The 24,635-nt window shown below is 39.9% G+C and overlaps 1 protein-coding gene across 2 annotated transcripts; it reads left to right on the top strand.

Annotated features, from left to right (window-relative positions):
- The first annotated feature begins 71 nt into the window (after positions 1 to 71).
- Positions 72 to 24,539, top strand: slc13a4 (solute carrier family 13 member 4). Of its 2 annotated transcripts, none has more exons than XM_044343846.1 (16): positions 72 to 552; positions 8,792 to 8,920; positions 12,669 to 12,805; positions 12,947 to 13,122; positions 13,443 to 13,506; positions 14,017 to 14,053; positions 14,179 to 14,250; positions 14,357 to 14,541; positions 17,945 to 18,064; positions 18,309 to 18,410; positions 18,833 to 18,934; positions 19,231 to 19,340; positions 20,328 to 20,449; positions 20,606 to 20,767; positions 21,636 to 21,773; positions 22,002 to 24,539. In XM_044343846.1, the coding sequence occupies exons 1-16, from the start codon at positions 430 to 432 to the stop codon at positions 22,137 to 22,139; spliced, it is 1,917 nt and encodes a 638-aa protein (XP_044199781.1). In that variant the 5' UTR covers positions 72 to 429; the 3' UTR covers positions 22,140 to 24,539. The 2 variants fall into 2 exon arrangements, with proteins under 2 accessions (XP_044199781.1, XP_044199780.1); XM_044343845.1 differs by having other exon boundaries at positions 14,014 to 14,053.
- The last annotated feature ends 96 nt before the right edge of the window (positions 24,540 to 24,635 follow it).

The raw sequence follows: 24,635 nt of genomic DNA, 5'->3' as shown, positions 1-24,635 counted from the left end.
ATTGGATGTGACACAACCAGAGGGTGGGGGCAAAGCTGTGGTTAATTAGCATACCTATCCAGCCTCATAAATGTGCCGGCAGCCTTACCTGACGCTTCAAACAACATCAAACACACAGAGGAAGAGAGAGAGAGAGGGGTTTCGGGAGTAGTGCATGGTACGAGAGTCAGACACGGTTTAAGTAAAATTCAGATTTGACGGAAAGTTCAGGCAAATCCACTCACCTCACAGAGACACACACAGGTCCGGTCACCGTTCGCGGTCTGTGCGTAAAAGCGCACAGCCAAAGCAGAACTTCACGCGCTCTCAGGTCTCCAGCTCTCCAAGGTCTGTGGCGGTTCGAGACTTTCCCCCGTCGGCCTTGTTGGTGACTTTCACGCCCGGTTCTGCTGTGTTGTGACCGGTCCGACCCAGAGCCCCGGGTCACCCATGAGGCTAGAGGCCGCAGCCAGGATGGATCTGTTCAGGAAGCTGTGGAAGGCGAGGAAGCTGATCGTTGTGGTGTTCATTCCACTGTCCCTGCTTCCCCTGCCGCTCATCCACCCCACCAGCGTGAGTAAATGAAAGACATAATCATTTTCTTAATATAAATAGAAAAACAGAACAGAAAGGAAACTTCTGTCAGTCAGTGATCTTATAAATAAGAGAGATGTACTGTGTTATGTTGGATTTTAACATGACAAACTAAACAACTAGAATATTATACTAAAGGTATTCAACTGGAGATTACCTACACCAATGGACTTGGTGCAGATATGAGTGCCATTCAAGACCAAATCACTTGAAATTACTCTGGGTGCAATATGGGTCTAATAGGTGATTAATGTACCAGTGAGTGCAACAAAGACACAATGAACTCATTTCTTGAGAGGCAAAAACTGCAACATTAAACTACCACATATACTGCTTATACTCTTTTTAAATTATTATTATTATTAGAGTATTATTATACTCTTTAAAAAAGCAGGAGTTACTCAGTCATAATCAAATAAACCAGATAATTTAATTTTAATAAATACCTAGTAAACATCCGGCACAGCTGTAAAAAAAAACATCCAGATGATCTGTTGATGTTGAGGCTCCTGGTTGCTGCTGATGGCTGTAGTGAGCTGATGGGATTTTGCTGTGTGTGTGTGTGTGTGTGTGTGTGTGTGTGTGTGTGTGTGTGTGTGTGTGTGAGTGAGAGAGAGAATCAATCAAAAGGCACACTGTCTTCTGTTTTGATGAATGCTTGTCCTGAGTTGTCCCGATCATCAGCTGAGCAGTGTGTGTGGAGAGGAGATGTCGCGACATGTTGATGAGATGGAGATCAGTGGAATAGAGAGGAGGGGTGGAGGGGGAGAGTGAACAACTTGATACTCATTTAGACTCATGAGTTTCTTTTTTTTTTTGGGTGAAAAAGAAAAGATCTGTCTTACTCTGCCATGTAGCTCACGCTTGTTTTTAGAAAGATTTTCCAGAGAAGTGAAATTGCAGGGGAAACAATAGGATTATCTCAATCAGCACAAATCCAGTCTTTTGGAATAAAATGTGTTTCTCAGTGTTGCCAAGCCACAGAGTAGCTGCCTGTGTGTGAGGCTCAATGACACGCAGAGATTAAGTTTTGTTGCAGCACTGTGCTGTGTGAGTAGAAATGTCCAATGAAATAAGAAATATACAAAACCGTGTCATGTTGTTCATTCTCATATTTAGCCTTCATAGCCTTCAAATTTTCATAGTGTTTTGAAGCAATAGTTCACTTTTTGCCAAGTTATATGAAAAGATTGATACCACTCTCATATTTTACACTTGATATGGAGGTACAACTGGGAGTTAATTAGCTTAGCTTAGCACAAAGACTAGAAGCATGTGGAAACAGCTAGCCTGGTTCGCTTCAAAGTTAAAAATATGCCTTCCAGCAACTCTAAAGCTCATTAATTAAAACGTATCACCTTTGTTAGATCTGTTTTTTTTTTAAATATCAAAATGTCAATTTCTAGTTATACGGGGGGTTAGAATATGTGCAGGACAGTTTTTTGGCCAGGTGCAGTGACTTTCTGCAATCTCGTGTTCACTGTGAGGCTCCCAGACATTCCAGGGAGTCAGTTTGCACGGCCCAGAAATACTGCTCTTGTAAATTTGTTGCAGTTTGGTGAGTTTGAAGAATGAGTTGTCTGCTGCGTGTCAAGCTTTCAGATTCAGGGGAGTTGTACGTTGGATTTTGGAATTAATATAGGATCATGTTTAGTGAGGCTCAGACCTGCGTGATTTGTCAGCAGTCTGTTAAGTGGAGCAGCTAAAACCCTCCTTACTTGTTAACACACTCGCATGCCGGATTGCATGATTTCCTGTGAAAAGTATTTCATTTCCATATCATATCCTGAGAAACGTCTGACCAGGTTTCAATTTTTGTGTCTTCAGTAACTGACACAGATGGTGGCAAACAGGAAACACAAATTTGAGCTTCAAAACGATCTTTCATAATGTTTTCCAATAGTCAGCCGTCTAAATGGTCCACATTTGTGTCACACACCAAAAAATCCCTTTTCATACAAATATCTATTCCAGTAATCAGGCTTTAACTTGTATGAATTCTCACCACTTAAAAACAACTGAAACACTCCAGTTTAACAAAGACAAAGGAACACATATATTCAACAAATCTTGTATTTCCCATTTCCCTTTTATCATGTCTTTATGAATTAAACATGTGAAACCAGTTTTTATCAACATTTACATGAAAGTAACACCTAGGAGGTAGTTGCTAAGCAACGTGTAATGATGGTGCAAGAGGGTTATAAATTGTGTTATAAATGAGCTCCTCTGTGTCACAGGTGTTTGTGTTTCTTATAACATCATTAATATTCAAAGAAACTGTTATGTGCTCGCAAGTTGTCTGTCAGCCAATCAGCGCAGCGTCCAGGAGCCCGTGCTGTTATGTGAGTGGTGGTGGATGTTTGGCAGGAGTAGATGGCGCAGGATGAGGCCAAGAAAGAACAAAAGAACAAAAACTTCACTACAAAGAAAAAGAAAGAAACAATCCAAGCAATTAAGTTATATAATCAATCTACCACCACGCAGGATTTTGACCCCACGTGGCTTCCTTACGACACCAGGGACCCCAGACTGTTTTGGGAATGTGACAGGGGTTCGGAGCAAGAGCACGTGTGTGCGTGTGTTTGGAGCGGTACTGTGTCCAGCTGCAGCAGAACAGTACATCTGTTGGATGCAGTCAGGCCAGGTCAGAGAGAGAGAGGGACAGAGAGAAGACACAGAAATGCAGAACCAATGGCAGACATGCACAATGCTCAGTAACCAGGCTTTCTTGTTTGTGCCATTTTGCATCCCCATATAAATTAAAAGCTTGGCTGTAAACCAATTAAAGCATGAAGCGGGAGTGAGTCCAGCAAGACAGGTACAAATACATGTTCCCTGGGCTGCAGCAGTTACTTTTTAAATTTACACTAGTACATTGTACCTCTTAAGTATCTTGATTCTACATGAATTCTGATTCCCAGTGTGTGTGTGTGTGTGGGTGATGTTATAATGTTTGTAGATATTATTTTGTCTATATTTAGTGTTTCTCTTTTTCAAATTTCAATTTCAATTTGCGTTATTGGCATGATGTAAAGACATTTGAGTTGCAAATTATGAATAAAAACAGCTGAGTAAGAAAAAAGGTGATTATGATACAAACATGTTATATAAGAAATTACAAACAGTGAACATTCAAGAAAATCACCCTATCATCTTTTGTTATGGTCATAAGATGTGTATCCAGTCTGATTGTACAGATACAGATGTGTCAGACACTCCATATATTACTCATATGAATAAAAGTGCAATGTAGTTTGATGATAAAGGTATTTGTCATCTGTCTGTCCTGAATTGTTAATCTTACTGTTTTTTCTGTCCTCCCAATTCAGAAGAGGAATATTGTCATCATCACACAAACATAAAGGCTTGGAAGAGCTTTTTTTAAAAAAACTTTAATAACATTTATATTTGATGGTTTAAAAAGAAAAATATATAGGTTCTTTTCAAACAAAATTGTGGAAAGAGACAGTTTTGGGGTTGACTCATGCACTATGTATTTGCTTTTATTTGTGAAGCTGTTTTTGCATGTGAATCTTTTTTTCTGCAAAATGCCATTTAGCTCTCTGATGATTGGTTCAGGGAATATAGGTTTCTTCCAGAGCAGCTGTGACCTGATCTGCCTATCAGGAGTCTTTAAGCTACTATGTGTTTTTTTTCTAAATACCAATCATCTCCATTTCCTAAGCTGACAACAGATAACAGAGAGTTGATGAGACAATCAATGGGCTTGTGTTACATGTTGAGACAAAGATTGGCCTGTCAGCTTTAAAACTTTGGGGTTTGATGGAAACTTCTCTCTCATCTGAATCGGAATCATTCTTAGGTCATGAAGGTTTAGACCCACATGTTGCAGACTGCAGCTGCATCATGAAAATCCCTGAAGCCACATCTGGCTCTATCACAATTATCTGTTAGTATATCTGCCAGTTAGGTTTGTTTTGACACTTTGACACTGTGTCACGTTATGGTTGCACCTCAGCTGCGTCACGTCTTTATTGCAAATCAAATGTACACTGGAAGCATTTCAGCAGGGGAACATTTGTTCCTCAGCAGCCACATTTCTTAGAGAGAATTGTATTGCTAAAAACAAAGTCAGTAACAAATAAATGCAACAATAAAAAAACATTTCATTTAAATTATCAATAAATGTAGACATTTATATGCATTCACAAGTTAATTTCACACTTCACAGTCATGTCCTGCTCTAGCAAAAGTAGGCCCAGTGTATAAAGATAGCAGAGTGGAAAAAAAAGCTGAGATACTCTGGTCACAGTCCAACAAATTAAACATCAATATACTTTGTTTGTAACTGCCCTCCAGAACAATGCATATCCTGTAAACTTTATCTGATCTAACACCTCTAAGAGCAGGTGTTCCCCCTTCAGTTCATTGTATATTGACTTATAGTGTCTTATGCAGTAAAGAAGTATTGTTTTTAAAATCCCAATTTGCCACCAAATGCCCAAGACTGCGCTGTGTAATGGAAAAACTTGATGTGATTGGTCTAAAAAGCTCCACTGGGGCTTCAACCTTTTAGCCTTGGCAGTGTAAAAGTAGTGAAGCCTGCTGCGACACACACACAATCACACACAAAATCCCACACGAACATTGTCCATTTCACCTCAGGCACTCCAGCATCACATTCTTTTGCAGCCTCAGAAAATTAAGTGAACTTTCGCCTAATTAAAAGAAAAAAAAAATCCCGCTTTTTGGCATCAGCAACTGTTGTCTTCCTGTCATTCCCTATTTCCCTAAACACTTCCGTTAGTCTGAAAATAATCTGCAGGTAGGGAGAAAAAAATCTGACCCCACTCTTCTTGAACTAAAATGATTTGAAGAACAATTACTTTGCGTGTTAACCTGCTTATTTCCCACATGGAAACAAACCTCAAAATCTGCTCTGACCTCAAAGCAAACTCAGGCTTTCTTCCATCAGGATACCAGCATGTATTGACGTCTGCTCCTTGACACGTTTCAGGATAAAGTCTGGTTATCGCAGCGGTTGCATCAGCGACTCAGTGATTCCTGCCTCTCTGCTAACCCAGCACTTTGGCTTTAACTTGCAAAACTTGAACAGTGAAAATGAATCACTGATGAATGTTTGAGGATCTGATTGAAGCTGCGGTCTTTGTGTGGCAACTATCCTCTGATAAACAGAGACCAATAATCAATGATCAGTAACTGCTGAATCAGACCGTGTGGTCTATCTCTCTCTCTGGTGGTGTGTCTTGTCCTCTGTCAGTCATGTTTGTCTCTTTTTATCTGCCCATTTAACCTCCCAATCTGCCCCAACATCTCTTCTTCTTTCCGTTCCTCACCGATGGATCAACAGTCAGACCCTGTGTTTTGCTGTAATCCTGTTATCAGGCAGGCTCCTCGATTATCTCATGTTTCCTGTGAGATTCTGTTTGAGACAGACATGCTGATTAAAACTATTAAAACTACAAATGGAGAAAGACACTGGAAGGCTAGCTGATAATGAGCAAAAAGAACTTTTGACTGAACTGCAGTATGTGGAAGTGTTAATAAAAACAGTTTGCAGTTCACATCATGATCATTGTCAGCACCAGTCAACTTTAGACATGATAAATTGGTAGCAATTCTTTTAATGGGGCATATTATGCTTTTTATGATTTTCTGTTATTTATATACTGTTATGATGTCAGATATCTATGTTAAACATGGTCAAAGTTCCAGAAGAAATGTAGAAATGCTCCCTGCAAGTCAAAAGCCAGGGCTTCAACCTGCTGTAAACGCTTTGTTTGTAAGGTTTTTTGTCTATCGCTGATGAGCTGATATTTTGGATCAAATTTCAACTCACACATGTACGGATGTATTTGAGAAGTTGACATTTTAAGTATAGAACGAATGAAATAAGTGAAATCCTACTGCCACTGTTTGTTTACGTAGCTGCTGGAAGTTGGCCGAGACGCAGCTTCCGGAGGCTAACCAATCAGAACAGAGAAAGAGACAGGAGCTAAAACGGCCTGTTTCAGACAGAGGCTGAACTGACAGGCAGCATGAGTTAAATAAGGAGTTTTTTTTAACTGTAAATCATGCAAAGATTTTCCAGTAGAGCCCCAGATTAAAAATATAGACCTGGAAATGTGCAGAATATGTGCCATTAAAAATGATTTTGGATCCAGAGGCTCAGTTCAGTGCGACAAAAAAAGCTGTCAGGAAAAATACCTTTCAAAAATGTAACAAATGTTTTAAATCATATTTTCTCTCTTCATAGCCTCACTATGAAGTCTGTATGTGTTGTGAGGGGATTATAACATTTTCTTTGATGAAGCCCCTTTGGTTAAGAACCCAAACACCTTGTACTTTTCTCAGTCTAATTCAACAGCTGTGCCTACTGCCTGGAAACACCTTTTTCCTCTTGCCAAGTTAAATCCACAGTAAAGCATCCTAAAAAGGACCACAGGCTGTAACTGAAGTCTGACATCCTGTGCCATGAAAGCACAAACCGATGCCAAACCACTTTGTTGTCAGTCCACAAAAAGTGTTCCCCAACTTCCTTTCTGTTGGCCTTTCTCCATTGGTACTTTTGGCTGTGCTGAGTTAAGCCAAGCCAGCACATGTATATGGAAAAGGGCTATATCTGGCAGTTTATTTATTAGTTTTCATTGGCATAGTTTGGTACTTAACCTTTATATGATTAAATTTATATTTTGGGGTCTTAAGAATGACAGGTCGTTTTTCATATACCTATTCGTTCATTACACCACTGCCCATAAAAAGTATTAAAAACATCTAAGTCTAAATAAGATTTAGATCAAACAGTGGACAGCAGACATGGGATAAGCTTAAAGGGGTCTCATGTAATACACTTAGCAGGTGATTTGTCATATTAGAGTAATTTATTTCTGTAAAGTCCGTGGTTTAAATGGCTGTGAGGTATAAACAGGTCTGGACATGCTCCTGGAGCCCTGTGGCTAATTCTCCCCCCTCTGGGTTTATTAATTTGAGATTAACTGACCTGTTACTGGCAAGATATTTTACTGAATGTTCCTCTTACGTAAAAGTACTACGAGCTCACACAGCATGCAACAGAAGCGGGAACTGCTTAGTTTTAACGTGGGAGGCAATACTAGGCAAATAAACTGTATCCAAACATCAGATTAAAAACCATGGCTGAAGAACATGTGCAGCGACAGCATTTCTGACAGTGCTGTATAAATCAGTGGGAAGTGTCGACTTCATTTTGACTGATATTTTCAGTGATCTTGGCCAAAATATTCTTCAGCAATTTGGGCTTTAATTGTTGACCTGGACCTGAGCACTACAAAAAGCCAAAAACACCCATCCTTATATTTGGGGTATAAAACTGTCTGTCTGGGTGATACAAAAGATTAATGAAAGTTTTAGAAATTTTCATGAGGTCACAAGATTCCTCTTTAGTTTTTAATGTTGGAGAGCATGTCGCTAAGCCCGCTGGTGTTGCAACAAAGCAGCATGAGGGGCTGGTATGTTGATATTATATAACCATAACCAGATTAAAGTAACATCAGTATGTGTTTGTGTGTGTTTTTGTGTGTGAGTGTCTGTTAGGGAGGAAAAGTGTGGCGTACCCCGGTAGCCTACTAGTTAAGATGCATGTCGTATAACTGCAGCGTCTACAGCAGTGGACCTTTGTTGCAAGTCACCTCCTCAGAGAGGGAAAGTGTGTGCAGCCCAGTTGTATTCTGTTGTACAAACCACACTTCCCAACACTCACACACCATACTGGTCTAGTTAAAATTTGTAATATTTGTAAGTGTCAAAGACGTTTGTGTGTGTGCTCATGAATGTGTGTGTGGGGGAATAAAATTGCCAGAAGAATTTTTTTGGATGACATTATAATAATCAGTAATTGATTGTTATTACTATAAAACATTTCCTAAGCCTTTATTAATATGACTTTTGTCAAAATTAAACAAATGGTGTGACATTTTACTTACTCAGCTAGTCTGGCTCTGTCTAAAGGTAAAATGTTGGATTTTTACAAACTTTTTGAACTCACAGTTCCTTCTGCCAGGTTCTGCTTTACAAACACATTTGTGGCCCAGGAATGTAACGTTAGCAAAATTTACGAAGTTGCCAAACATGCTCTTTTTTTTCTAGGAGCTTTCTACTGTGGCGTTGCAGGATAAAAAAGAAGTATGAACCTATGTCTCATCTGGTTGGAGATGAAGCATTCATTGTTCCTTGCTGTGTGTTTTTCTGCTTGCAGGAGGCATGTTGTGCGTATGTGCTGATGGTGACGGCAGTCTACTGGGTGTCTGAGGCCGTTCCCTTGGGTGCTGCCGCTCTGGTCCCTGCCTTCCTCTATCCGCTCTTTGGGGTACTCAAATCCAGTGAGGTGAGTCAAATTCAAATGGCTTTATTGGCATAACCATAACAAAATACACTATTGTCAAAGGAGCAGATTTTAGTATTGTACTTTTGGTACTGTGTTGTTTTTTTTAAATTTTAATTATTACCTTACTCTTGTTCTACTTTTATTCATTTGTTGCATTTGTGGGACCAAACGCAAAGACACATTCGTTGTATACTTTCATACTCGACTAGTAAAACAGATTCTGATTTAACACCTTTTCTTTACAAGAAAACCAAAGTACTTCTTAAACATGAATAAACAAAAGTAAGTCTGTTTCACTGTCTGTCTGTTTGGAGTTCCAGGTCTGCAAATTTCTCTCAAAGGCTGATATATTCTCTTAAACTTTGAGTGCTGAGAAAACAAGGCTAATGAGCAAATGTTCCTCTCTTAAATAAACCTCAGAGAAAAGTAAGAGGTAAAGAGCAGGAATCTGTGGAGCTACAAGACTAACTCTTATATTTATTTCTGTACTATAGTTTTTCCCTCAAATATATTCTGTTTTATATTCGTTAGCAGCGCTAGCATGTTGTAGCATGTTTCATACTACAAATTTGAAGCTGAGTCAAATGATTATTTGGCCACTTGGGGACAGAAGAACTATGAAACAAGCTAACAGACACAATATTTACACATCCAGAAGAGCAACATTAGCATTCATTCTGAGTCTGTCAACCTGCTTAATAAAGTACAATATCCACTCTCCTCTAGCTCTGTTTTGGTTCCACCAGCTCCAATGAAAAATATCTGGCTTTGTAGCTAGCTATATGTTCCACTTTATTCCCCAGCTAGCCGCTTACTTTGTCTGAGCCGAGTGGTGCTGAGCAGTCTGCTGCTGCTGGAAACAGGTTAATGAGAGTGAAACAGGTTAATGAGAGTGCTGACACAGTAAATGTACAGTATTGAAGGTAACTGTATTTTAGGAATTTATTTGAAAACCAAAAAAAGTCAGCTAAAAGAGGCTAAAAATGGCTCCATAAAGCCACAGAGTTGGGTGATAATTCTCTGTGGGTTTGTCACTGCTAAATGTGATAAATAGTATCTACATCACTACGTTCACGTTAATTGCGGCTTTCTCAATATACATATAAGCTCAGCACTGATAATTCTAATTCTAGCTAATAGCTAATTCTGATTGCTCAGCTCAAATAAGGACATAATTGGAGTAAGTGTGATGGAGATGAGACATGGAGACTTCCCATTTTTATTGCAATATTGAGGGTTTTTTTTATTAATTTTAGGTAGCAAGTTGCTGCCATAGTAAGATTAACTGTTGTTCTAATATTACAGTGTTTGTCAACCTTTGTCACCCCAAAGGGGAAAAGTGCCAGAAACACTTGTTATTTAGGGCAGGCGGTAAACGTATAGGGCTTATAACAGCAATGCAGGGAAACAGCGGGGCTATGATGAATACTGGGATATCCGGTTGTGATGTTGTGTTGCTCTGCTGGAAGTAAGAGTCAGCTGATCAGATTGCCGTATATGCGGATATACAGTAAGTCCAGATCAGAGAGAAAATGGGTGAAAGGCCTTTCTACACTCTGAACTGCTTCACTGTGGTTTTAGTATGTGAGAGCTTTCTTGGATGTACTACATATGAGTTTCCATGACTATTTTACAATAGTGTTACTTTACTGTTCCAGTGTAAATATGGCTGCCTGTCTGAGGCGTCGTCAGTCAGCTAAGGTTTTATCAGCCATGAATCTGTGGAGCGTTGAGACAACCCCATTAACCTGGTGCTCATCATCATTATGTTTCTCAATGTTCTTGCATCTCTGGGTACATGCATTCACACGTGCCTACACCCACCAATCACACACTTTACCGCCACTGCCATGCTTGGTCCATTACGCCCCATTGTAAAAATTGATTGGTTTGATTGATGATGAAAGCCTGCGTCGTCACTTCTTTTTTTACACCAGTAACAGTCTTAGTTTCCTCTCCATTAAACTCCATTAAACCCACCCCCCTCTTCATCTTTCTTATCAGCATTACATAAAAAGTGAGCTGTACGCCTCATGTGACCAAATCGCATTGACAGTGACAAAGCTGCCTGTTAACATTGCTGTAAGCCTCTTGTGATGGTGTTCTGTAAATATGCCAGCAGAGAGCTTTATGCAACGTTTCAGTCTATTATGGTAGTCCCAGTCTCCTCTAAACCTCCCCTCTCCCAAATGAACCCACTGTTGACGACTGGCGTGATGTCTATATGAAGCTTTACTAAATATGTACACACTATGTCACTCATTGTATGTGTTCACTCACTTTTAAGTGTTGAATGCAACAGCATCAGTAGAACCAAGTCAGGCCCACATGTAATCTGGTGAAGATTTCCCATGATCAAAATAATCAAGTATTGGCTTTGCCTTAAGACCGATATTGAAATTTATCTGAGATGACCCTGCAACTAATGACCACTGAGTACTGCTTACTGGCTGTCAGTCTGAAAGAGATGCACAAGAGAACTGATTAACAGCTTTTTTAAAGGGCGTCACTAACTGATGAGCTAGCTAATTTCGGGCTACAGGGGACAGACAACCAGTCTGTAAACTGAATACTGCAGCATTTATTGTGTTTCTGTGAAACATGGAACTGGAGCTGCAACAGTTAACTGGCAACTATTGTTAATTCATGAATCATGTTAATTCTCTGAATGCAGCCTCTCAAATGTGAATATTTTCTGACATTTTTAGTCCTTTGTGATAATAAACTGAATATCTTCGGGTTGTAGACTGTTGGTCAGGAGAAAAAAAGACATTTGAAGACATCACCTTGGGCTGTGGGAAACAATTTTTGACATTTTTCACCATTTTCTGACATTTTATGGACCAAACAACTAATCGATTAATTGTGAAAATAATCATTAGTTGCAGCCCTGAATTGAACTCATGTCTCACGTCTCTACATTAGATAGCTGTGAGCATTTGCATTCCTTTCCTTGACTAATTCTCTTTCAAAATCCTCATTGCAAAGCATTTATTAGGGCTTGGAAACAGACCTACTGCTCTGATTTCAGCATAGAAATATCAGTCATAGTCACTCTAAAATGAAAGCTAGAAAACTAGAGGTTTGGTATAGACCAAGTAGTTGAGTATTTTTTTCTTTGTTTATGCAAAAAGAAATGGAAGCTATCTTTCTAAACAAAGAAATTACATTGGTATTTATCAGCAGTTTTCAAAATCGTCCATCGAGTGCATGTAAATGACAGGAAGAGTGAGAGACAGGGAGAGATGGAGTCGTGCGTGAGGTGTCTGAAACAGTCCGGCAGGAGGAAGTGCAGCAGGTTTTAGGTGAGAGGTGAGGAGACGCGGGCTTACACAACGCAGTGAGGCCATGAACCCTGCGGGTGGGAAGTAGAGCAGATTAAAAAGAACAAATGGCAAACTGTAAGTGTTGATCCCAACAGAGGACGATGAAGTAGGGAAGTGGGTGAAGGCAGAAAAAGCAAAAGACACAAGAGACCTACTGTATGAAGACAATTAAAAGAGTATTTCATTTTGTGCCACAAAACAATTTATAAAAGTGTTTACATATTTTAAAATGCCTTGGGAACCCCCAGGAGGAGCTGGAGGGTGTTGCCAGGGTGACGGATATCTGGGTTTCCTTACTCAGTCTGATGCCACTGTGACCTGGTCCTGGATAAGCCCCCAGAAAATGGATGAATGGATATTTTAAAATAATAAAAATGTCATTTTTGAGTTAACCATTTGAATCTTTGTGATTATGTGTTCAGGTAGCAGCAGAATACTGTAAGGATACCACTTTGCTGCTGATGGGAGTCATCTGCCTTGCTGCCTCCATAGAGAAGTGGAACCTGCACAAACGCATCGCTCTGCGCATGGTGATGATCGCAGGGGCCAAGCCTGGCATGTGAGCAGCACAAACGCACTGTCACACGTTCAGTAAAGTGACCCTATTCAAACACACAAATATACACTCCTTGTGCTAAGTCTTAAGCGGACACCGGTTCTCTCAAGGACACACAAACATCTCGCTCTGTCTATCATCCAGGTTGGTGCTGGGCTTCATGTGTTGCACAGTGTTCCTGTCCATGTGGCTCAGCAACACATCCACCACAGCCATGGTGATGCCCATAGCCGAGGCCGTCCTGCAGCAGCTCATCTGCACCGGCCTGGCCGACAGCCACAACGACTCCGAAACTGCGGAGGCCACGGAGGATGAAAGCGGTACGCCTGGCTCTATCGCTGCAGGGGGAGGTCATTGAACTATGAAAGCTTCCCAGCAAAGACCTTAAACAGATGTTGATAGCATTGCTTGCACTAACAATACTCACAAGACTGTGTAGATAACTGGGGTGAAGTGCAGCAGTACTGTAGTTCAAGCAAAAAAGTAAAAAAATCATGTGATGTGTTAAGAAAGCAGATTGTGGATCCAGCTGCACCAGAACAATTCCTCTGAAACAGATAAACACTCTTTGAAATTCAGTGTGTACTCCACTTATAGTTCTCTTGCTACATTTTCTAAATGATGATGATGTCGTCTGCAGCTGTTTCAAACAAAGAAGAAAACCTGGACAAGAACCAGTTGGAGATGCTCTATCGCAATGACAGGTAAACGTGTGTGTGTGTTTGTGTGTCCACTGGGTGTGATGTTAATATCAAATATTTTCCACTGTTTTCCCCATTTTCTTCTTCTTAATTGCAATTAGAGGCTGGCACAGTATTTTAAACTTGCTCGACTTGTTGCGTCTTTTGTGTACTTTTACAATTTATTGTATTTTTTGACATGAAATACTTTTGTACACAGCTTCCAATCCATCAATCAATCTTATCTTTACGAGGAAATTTGGTGTGCAGCCAGGTGACAGACATGTATCAGTTAAAAGCAACAGTGAAAAAATAGTAACAAGACAATACAACACAATACGACTCAGATCCAATTAATAGCAACCCATCTTAAAGCAAAAATGAAAAAGTTTAAAGAAAAATCCAGCAGCAAACCAGACCTTCCCAGATTTTGCAACAGCCAAAGCCTGATAAAAGCTTTTTTTAAAACCCCAATCTTACCTGACGTCACTTTGTTATCTCATTACTGTAACTCTTCTTTTCTGCCTCCAGCAGCGACTGCACTAAACAGGAACTCTCTACACTCAGTGAGGTAAGACCTGTAAAGACTTTTTCTTTGCCAAGTAGACAGAACCCTAACCCTTAGAAAAGTAGCAGCAGAGCAGAAGAAGAATATAATTGTCTATCTCCATCTATGTTTATTTCTCTTATTCTCAGGTACAGAGTGGGGAGGCAAATGGTTTGGGTTTGAAGGAATTCATCAGACACACCAACGGACACTTGCCGCAGGTTAGGAACACCCACCCACCCACACACACACACACACACACAGATATTAGAAGTTAGTGGCAGGTGTGTGACTGTAAGATTCCTCTCTTTCTCCCTCTCATGTCAGGTTGCGATCGAAATCCCAAATGTGAAACGGGTGAGGGCCAGGAGAGACTCCCAGTATCCCACCAAGAGGGATCACATGATCTGCAAATGCCTGTCGCTCAGCATCACCTATGCGGCGACCATCGGCGGACTCATCACTATCACCGGCACCTCCACTAACCTCATCTTTTCTGAGCAGTTTAACACGTAGGTACACACATGCATACACAAACACTTGTGCACTGAGGAGGAAAAAAAAATCCTTCTACCCTGCTGGAAGGTGGTCAAGTTGAAACCCGGCGACAGAATCCGCTCAAAGTAAAAACTGGTATCAGAAAGATGTTTTAGCGTCTGCTCAGGGTGACTGTAGACTCCATCTGAACTTTCAGGCCTGTTTAGAGCTTGTTTGATTTCTTTGCTGCAGTGCTGCTCTGAGTGAAACCGTTCATGTTAACTTTTGTCTGGGGGGCACAAAGGGTCTGAGATCAAACTAATCAGCCTTTACAGTCCTGACAGAGCCGATTTCCTCCAGCCGCTGCACTAAGCCCGGCAGAATGGCCTCTTTCATGTCGCAGCTTGTTGGACAAAGGTCAGGTTTTGATTTTGCGTGTGTGGGGTTGTATGTGCGTGTGGCAGCGGTTGTACTCCTGAAGTGATGTTACCAGGAACAGCAATCAGTCCAAGCATTAAATATGAAAATCCCCAAATCAGACCTTTGAGTTTGAGTTTAGTTAGTCAGATGATTGCAAGTCAGACTGTCAGATTTAGTACAATAGAGAAATAAGGCACTCAACTTTTTTTTTTTTAAAAACATAGTTGAAGTCAGCTTCCATATATAAGGTGAGGGAGTTCTTGGTTATTTAGGTTGGTGTTTTTATGTGTGTGTTCGGGTCAGTCAGTCCAAGTACTGGTCTGTAACAAGTCCATGCTAGTATGACAAGGCCAAGTAATCATCTTGACGGCACACTTGACACTTGAACTTGTGACTGAGTTAAATGATCAATATCTAGTCTTTCGGGAAAGCTTTGTTTTTGTCATAACAGCACAGATACACATACACACATAAACATACTGCAAAGCAGTCGGTATAAGATCATTCACATATTCTGTGCTGTTAATCGGGCTCTCATTAAGCTATCTTTATGTCCTCATTTTGATGTCCTATGATCTGTTGTCCTTTTATTCCTTATTTTGTTATTCCTCTGTATTGTAAAGTTTCTGGATAGAGGTTGCAGATCTGATCTTTTTATTTCATTAAGATGCTCATTTCTTAATGCAAACTATTACTTTACCTACAGTAAATAAGCTCTGATGTTCACTGATTAATATTATTATGTCTGGTAAATTGGTAAATTGATATCTAGGAATTGAGGTTTTGAAATGAAAGATATTTGCTTGTCCTGGTTATTGTACACATTATTTACATGTCATTAGAAAATCAAAATCTGCACGACAAGCAAAACAGGCAACCATGAATGTTATCAACAGGATATTGTGGATTTGATAGCTTCATTTTATTAGTGCATGTGTGCAGCAGCTTTGTCACAGGTATGTTATGTTAAGAGGTCATGTTTTCAGGTCCTGGTTTTGTGTACTTCTTTACACTGATGTACTGTAAATGTTTGACATTTTTCTCCTAAAACTGTCATAACTCTTTGCTTATATCAGATCATGCTAATCATCAGACTGTAGGCCATAATGTACCTACTTTTATATTTACTAGTAGTGATTACATCAGTGGTTTTCATTGTTTTAATTAGATTTAAATCAAATTTGAATAGATTTTTCTGTCCCCAAACTTCTTATCTTACATTCACAGTTTATCCTTATTTATTCCCCAGTATATGATCCATATTAATAAATATAAATCAAAGTCAAGATTGATATGATGGATGCCTGAGGACTATTGAAGGGAGGGCTGAGTTGGTTTCTGCAGGACACACATGATCGTCATCTTTGATTGTCACCTTTGCCCTGCTTAGAGAGTGCAGTGAAGCACGTCTGAGCAAACACACTTTATCACCTATACAGCTTTGGATGACACAACAGTGGAGACTTAGGAGTGCTCCGTTAAAGCTTTAAGTGCACAGGAAGATGAAAAACAGCTGATCAGAAGCAAGGTGCCACACTTCACAGATAATATATTCATATTGAAGTAATACACTTTACCAGAAATTCCTAGAATGACTAAAAAGCAGCTACAGAGCATCATGGTTTGAGCCAGATAGGAGCTAAAGTCAAAAGAATTTTTACAGCAACTATCACTACGTTGTGTTGCTGCTCATTGGAATAAAGTTGAACTCTGTTAATCTCTTGTCAAGTTGCTGACATCCATCTGTCAGTCGTCATTGTGCTCTATTGCTCTTTGTTTCTAAAAGCTCACTTGACTAGTGATCAATTTCGACTCTTGTCACTGAGCCTGAATGGAAGATAAGAAAACTTTAGAAACTCTTAAAGAAGCTGCCACTATCACTGCTTCTCTTACTTTTGCACTTTTTCTTCATTGCTTAAAAGCATAATTTTGAAAACTGAGTTTACTCTGAAAGTTTAAGAACAAGTTCTAATCAAACCTCTGTAATATTTTTTTAAACATTAAGTTATTGTATATCTACTGGACGCTGCATGAACAAAATATTAGAGACACTTTATCTTTTCATGATGTCTCCTGATATGGTTCAATTCAGTTAATTATCTGTTATTGATGGTGAAAGTGCTGCAGTATGAATGTAGGAATGCACTTAAAACAAATTATGTTTTCTAATGAAGTCAAAACAATAATTGAAAGTGCAACAATGACTGTTCAGTGACTCACTGTGGCTCCTTACTTGTATTTTAATAAATCAGGGCATGCTGCAGGTATTACTGGTTTTACTGTCATGGCACAGAGTAGTGATACTCTCATTGAGTCACCTCTTGTCAGTGTGGAGAGTCAGATGCTGCTGCTTGATGGGTGTTGTATGGTTATTTTTAACCTGGATAAGGTCACATTTCCATCAATAAGTGCTGTCATTGGTCACTAGGGCTGGGTATTGGTACTCAATAACTTTAAGGTATTGACTGAAATAACCCAGTGACAAGAGTCACAACTGATCACTACACATTATCTAAAGTGAGCGATAGAACACAATGATGACTGACAGCAACTTGACAAGAAATTAACAGAGTTCAACTTGAGACAAGAGATTAACAGAGCTCAACAATCAAAACTTGATACTACTTGCCTCTAGTCAAACGATACCTCCATTCGATCCTTTTTGTACCCAGATCTAGAAAGAAATGACTATTTGTATGATTTTGCTTGCAGCCAATCACTGCAAGCCTTCTTCGATTTAATGCGACATATGATTGGCCCACTACAGCAGCAGCTACAACCCATACAGTCTGTGGTGATAATACTTCATTGTACAGTTTTCTAAATGATACCCAGCCCTAGTGGTCACAAAGTTCAGCATGGAAAGAGACTATATGTGGTATTTAAACATCAATATATCAAATATTCATGTATCAAATCAATGAAACATCATGTTATCATATAATAGACTATACATTTCAACCATACGCACACGCTGATATCCTAAACTAACTCTCTGTGTGTTTTTTCTCTCTCTAGTCGTTATCCAGATGCGAAGGTAATAAACTTTGGCACGTGGTTCATCTTCAGCTTCCCCATCGCCATCATCATGCTGGTCCTCACCTGGCTGTGGCTGCACTTCCTCTTCCTCGGCTGCAAGTGAGTGCGTGTGTGTTTGGATGTATGTTTTAGAGACTGTATCTTACTGTGCATGTGTGTGTGATTATGGTGGTGTCTGTGTCCTACTTGTCCACCTCTAAGTAATACATCTTATCATTATGGATTCATGATAATCCCTCTGTCTGTACGCTGTTGAGTTGTGGCGCCATTTGGTGTCCTGTGGCTGCAGCTGGGAGAAATCTGAGTGAATGTGTCAGGTCACCTCTTTGCTGTGTGTGTTCAGCTTCAGGGAAACGTGCTCGCTGAGTAAGAAACGCAAAACCAGGAGAGAGATGCTGTCAGAGAAGAGGATCCATGAGGAGTATGCAAAATTGGGACCCATCAGGTAATTTTACTGACTAGATGTCACACTGATTTTTCAATTTCTTTGAACTTTTTGAGGTTGTGATCAAGGGAATTTGTTCAGTTCCTGTGGGGACTTTGAGGTAATATAATGGAATTTTAAAAATGTGCCACTTCCCAGGAAAAAGCAGATAGTGTCTCCTCTGTGTTTGATACATTTATCATATCAAACTAGACTGAAAAACAGCATTAACACACCAGGAAGGAAGGAAGTGGTCTTAGCTACTGGGTGATTTTGAGACCTTTAAAGGCCCAGTGAACATCTCAACAACACTTTTAGCACTAACCTGTGTGTGTGTGCATGTTACTTATACACCAAGACATGACATTGTGGGGGAAATCATGTTGTCACTCATGTAATTGCTACTCACAGGCTTTTGTGGTTTCTGTGTGTATCTTTTCCAGCTACCCAGAGGTTGTGACCGGGGTTTTCTTTATCCTGATGACTGTGCTGTGGTTCACCAGAGAGCCTGGCTTCGTGCCTGGCTGGACGTCTCTTTTTGAGAAGTAAGAACCCACAGTGTTGCGACACACCACCACATGTGGTGTTGTTATCACTAACAGGTGTTAGTGATCAGCCAGTGACCAGTGGCTTCAGGTAGTGCAGTGTTTCAGTAACAAATACAAAAACACACATTAAACTATATAAAATATAATACAGTGTCTTGAAAAGTACTGTAAGATAGAGTTCAGTAGAGGTACCTTTAGATTAGGTTTACATACTGAACATCTATCTGTAAAAGACTGTTCCCTTTCTTCCTCTTCTGTATCTGTAAATTTTCTGTGTGTTCTCCCTCTCTTAGAAAAGGCTATAGGACCGATGCAACCGTGTCTGTCCTTCTGGGCTTCCTGCTCTTCCTCATCCCTGCCAGGCGACCCTTCTCCTCATCCTCCTCCAGCTATAGAAACACAGGTCAGGACTGTGCACTCCTATATTCAGCAGTGTTTGATATACCTGTTTAATGTTTGGTTTATTTCCTCAGTGCACCAGACGGGTAGGTTTAACATATCAGTACACGTGAAGTTGAATCAAACACAAAGAAGTATTTTAAGTCATGACGATGTGCTAAGTTTGTGTTAATTTAAAAAAGGGTAAGGGAAACCTAGTGGAACACAAAAACTGAATATTAACACAAAAGTAAACAAACATGTATTTTTTCCTTTATTGAAAATAAGCAGTCCTACCACAGAATAAATGATTTTTAGAAAGCTCTGTAAACATTTAGCTCTGTTCATAAATCATGCGCAAGCATTATTATGTTCTTATAATCTCAAACTTTGTGACAGAGTTAGAAAATCATACACAGTTACCTTGCGATGCTCTAGTTTCAACAGCCTGTGCAGGCTGATTTATTGCCTGTATGCTGCAGGTTCACTGGGTCACAGAAACCTGTTTTAACAGAAAAACTTCAGACACTGGTGTTTTTCACGGTTGTGCAACAGTTTGAAGAAAACTGGAAAAAGTCTGATATTTAGTGCTGACACTCATCAGTCCACTAACCCATAAACACCATAACCTGAGAGTGACACAGGTGATGTTCAGGCATGCAAACAACTGCAAACCATTTGTTTTTTCACAAGTTATGATGTTGAGAGGTAAATACAAACTGAACTAAATTATGTTCAAGAATTTTACTATTTTTAAATGTTATGGTACACAAGATTTTACATGTATTTACTGCTTTAGAACATATCTTTATCATTCAGTAGAAACTCATCTCATCTGTTTTTTTAATTCACAATATTCAAATCAAGAAAATAGAAAAAATATCGACATCAAAATAATTCAGATTCATAAATATGATGCTAATTTATTTTTTGTTAATAAAAATCACAGGTCACCCCCCTAGCTGGTAGTATTAGCTGTCTTGACACACATTCTGTGGTTTTGAACCATCAGATGACGACTCAGATTCGGACCCACTGGCTCCCATGATCACCTGGAAAGACTTCCAGAGACTGATGCCGTGGGAGATCGTCATCCTGGTGGGAGGAGGCTATGCGTTGGCTGCTGGTTGCAAGGTAAGGTACCTTACATGTGTCAGTGTTGTATCTGTATGTCATGGATCCTCTGTCATGCTCCTGCTCTCCATCAGGGAAACAGTGTAACATTGAAAGGTTGATGTGATTGCAGCATGAGGGTGAGAGACTGACTGTAGTCACATGTATTGTGTGCAGGTGTCAGGCTTATCAGTGTGGATCGGCAGACAGCTGGAGCCCATGAGTGGTCTTCCTCCCTGGGCCGTCACCCTGCTGGCCTGCCTGCTGGTGTCAGCGGTCACAGAGTTCGCCTCCAACCCCGCAACTCTCACCGTCTTCCTGCCCATCCTGTCTGCCCTGGTACGACCCTCACTCTTTGACACACTTACCCTCAAAACAATGACCCGGTCCTTGTTAATTACCATGAAAAACACACACACACACAATCACATAAAGGAGTGACAGAGAGTAGGAAAGATGAGTAGGGGGATTGCAGAAAAAGAGGATAGATTGATCAATTCGTAGTAATATACAAGCACCATAAGCGCAAGCAGATCACCATCTGCAATTTGTGCAAACTTTAATGTACTTTTTTCCATTTTATAACATACACCCTACATATGATGTGTGTCACATACCAGCCAAATGTGAACTTTTCCAGGTGGTGTCAAACAACCTGTTACATAAATGTTACATACTTCAAGAGCAGTATGCATGCTACAATTCAGAGGGAAAGTCAAGCTCAGAAAAAATGTGTAACACAGTTCTAAAGTCTGCTCCAACATCACACACTTTGAATAAATAAACCAATGAAGAAGTAATTTCCTCTGTAAAAACTTGTACTGGCACACTGGCAAAACAAGCAAACATGTTTCATCTACTTTTCAAAGGACTGTTTATGCAGAATTGAAGAAGTTTCTCTATAAAAGCACAGACTTCCGCATTAGGGGCCATTTTCAAATAACAGCATTACTTAGACTTTGCTTCCCCCATGTGGAGAAGTGGTTCCTAATCTCATATTGGTCAAAGGGAAAGCTAACGTACACGTGAGGGTGAATATGCTTCACTATTGCTCTGAGAATGTAATGGGCCCATGACAAAGGGTTGCTAAAGCAGTTTGTAACACTCGTGTGACCTCTGACCTCTCCCCTGTCCCTCACGTTCCCATCTACCTTCCTTTCTCTTCTTCCTTTGTTTTCTCTTTTTCTTCTTCTTTCCCTCCGTCCAGTCGGAGACTCTGCACATCAACCCCCTCCACACTTTGATCCCCTCCACCATGTGCGTGTCATTTGGGGTCATGCTTCCAGTGGGGAACCCCCCCAACGCCATCGTCTTCAGTTACGGCCACGTGAAGATCAGCGACATGGTACGACTCACACACACAAACACTCACAAAGTCACATGCTCGTCCTGCACCTGCAGCATCAAAAGGCTCGTGGGTACAGCGTGTCAAAGTTGTTTTACGTAATCAGAGGGATGAAGATTTTTTACTTCTTAACTCCTGGTGAACCAAAAGACTTTTAGCATATGTCAATTTGGCTTTTCATTCATCCATACATTTATTTTATCTCTCTTTTCTCTTTTTCTTCTTCAGGTAAAAGCAGGTTTCGGGGTGAACCTGATTGGTGTGGCGGTGGTGATGTTGGCCATCACCACGTGGGGCGTTCCCCTCTTCAACCTGACTGAGTTCCCAGCCTGGGCGGTGGCCAGGAACATCACCGGGAGCTTATAACCACCGGTGGAGCGGAGCCACTGGCAAGAAGAGGCCATGAATGACTGACTGAGAGACAGATAGAGTTTAAGAAATGGGGCAGTGTTTCTGTGAGGAAAGACAATAAGAAAAAGACATGTTGTATCTCAAGAGGATGGACTTTTTTAGGCTGATTAGACTGCTCCTGAAGGAGGAAGATGGATGGAGGGAAGAAGAAGAGGACGAACCATTACCTGTTGCTTAGACGTATGAATCAGAATTATATTACAGGGCATTACAACCTATCCAATGTTGAAGAAGAGGGCAGCCTTTGTCAAAGTGTCCACTACGCGGAGCTCTGACATCCAGCATAAACTTTTTTTAAAAATTTTTTTTTTACATCTGTTAACAAAATTGGACAGAGATTCTGTTTTCACTGAATCACTAAAAGCTACAAACATATTTGGTGGTGATCAGGAACTGATATGATTGAAACAATAATGTACATTTTTAGTGTTCTCAGAGCCAGATCATGCCTTCCTCTGTGGATTAGGCATCGTTTAGATTAAAAAAAAAAAAAAAAGAAAAAGCTATGTAGCCAATGTAGGCAAGCCTCTTTTTACTGCATGCTTGCTAAACTGCTGCTGCACTTAATCTACATGTATTGCTCTTTAGCCAGCCAGTATATATTCCAACATGGTGGGCTGGTGACAAGTTAGCTGAGAGTTTTGACTTTTCTTACACTGCTCAGTGTAAGAGAAAGAGATGACTGCTGTATTAAAGCAAGATTAATGCATGAAAAGAGGCTTCTACTGTGGCTGTCGATGTACTGTATGCATAGAGCTACTTATTATCAAGCATTTTGGATGTACTCATTATCTTTTCATAAGAGTCTATATGCTCTGTTTCTAGTGAGAAAAGAGCCTGTGCATATTAAGTGACAAACTGAAAGCCTGTACACTGTCCATATATGTTCTAAGCTGCTATCTGTATCGATTTTGAAGTCTAGACCTCTTAATATCTGCCTGATGTCTTTACCAAAGTTTCTGAAGATGACTGTGTGCTCTATCATACTGTGAGCATTTCAGTGTTTGTTGGTCATGTTTGCTCAAAGCACCTTGCAGTACCACTAGTGCCTTTACCATATACCATTGTCTGTTATACTTCAGTTTTAGCATCTGTTGAGGGAATCAAACCCCCAACTCTGACAGTGTTATTGCCTCACTGTAACCTCTGAGCAGTGCAGGAACCTGATTCTGTACCATCCTCCTCAAATCACAACGAGTCTTCCACCAGTTGAGATTGCTGATGATAGGAGTAGTGTTATTGCTTTTTACTGTACTTTTTACTTGACACCAAGAACGGATACTGTACTGTATACAAGTTATAGAAAATCCCAGGTTGGTCATACTGTAATGTTTTATGGTAACTCAATTTCTAAGCTTTCCTTTTCTTGTATTGTATCTTTTTTTTCTCGTTTTGTAGTTTGGACGAGTTGTAGACTTGAAAAGTTAGACACATTCCAGCCATCATTCTGTGTATTCAGCTGGGTGCTTATGATTCTACAAACGAGGCCCCTAACTGTGCTCCTTAATGACTTCTTTGTCTTCGGCCTGTTGGTCGGACATTGCTTTTATGTGCTGCTGAATATATTTGAAATACTCGCAAATTTCACATGAACACTTTCAGAATTTAGACAATGAACTTGTGAAATCAAAAATTGACTAGTTATATACACTTTAGCAAATAGCGATAGCGACACTAATTATCACAACAAATTGTTTTAATGAAATTTGTTATGTTAGCATGTTAAGCAACAGGATGACCGGGTTAGGGGTTTCGTGACTTTCAACCTGGAATATGAACGCAGAAAGTTCTGATTTTGAGTTATTTTTGAATGCAGCATCCAAATCATTTAAGGAAGAGAGAAAGAGCGAGCGGGCACAGGGTTGTATGGTACAGTAGTTTGTTCAATCAATTGTAAAATCACTTTAACTATTGTCTGGTGGTAAAAAGGTGTGCACAAAACATTCACTGTACTGTGCAAAAATGTACAAGATGTGTTTTATATTTTTACACAAATTTTAAATGTAATTTGTGGCTTTTTTTATATCACTGCATTATAAGTTTAGGTCTTAGTGTAGGCAGAATCAGAGGCCTACGTTTTACTTTTTTGTAATTTATTCAGTTCTACTGAAGTTTTCATATATCTTGGTGGTGTCGCAGCAGTGACCTTCAACCCAGAGGCCACATACCTTTGTAAATACATACAGATTTGTAATATAAAGATAATGTGCCTTTGCTTGTTTCCAAATGAGCTGTAATATTCTGAAATTACATGTTTACCTTGATGTTTCATTCATATCCAAGTCAGGCACAGACTAGAGTTAGGATGACAAAAACAGTATACATGTACAATAATAAAACCACTAAAACCACTGAGTTCACTTTACTTTGTTTGCAAACAACACAACTAATCAGTCACATGTTTGAGATTTTGCCCCATGAGTCTCACTCCTGGAATAAAACTATTAAGTG

The sequence above is a fragment of the Thunnus albacares genome, chromosome 23 (genome assembly GCF_914725855.1).
Source record: "Thunnus albacares chromosome 23, fThuAlb1.1, whole genome shotgun sequence".
NCBI classification, from domain to species: Eukaryota; Metazoa; Chordata; class Actinopteri; order Scombriformes; family Scombridae; genus Thunnus; species Thunnus albacares.
The sequence above is the reverse complement of the archived record's forward strand: the minus strand, read 5'-3'. Positions and strand labels throughout refer to the sequence as shown.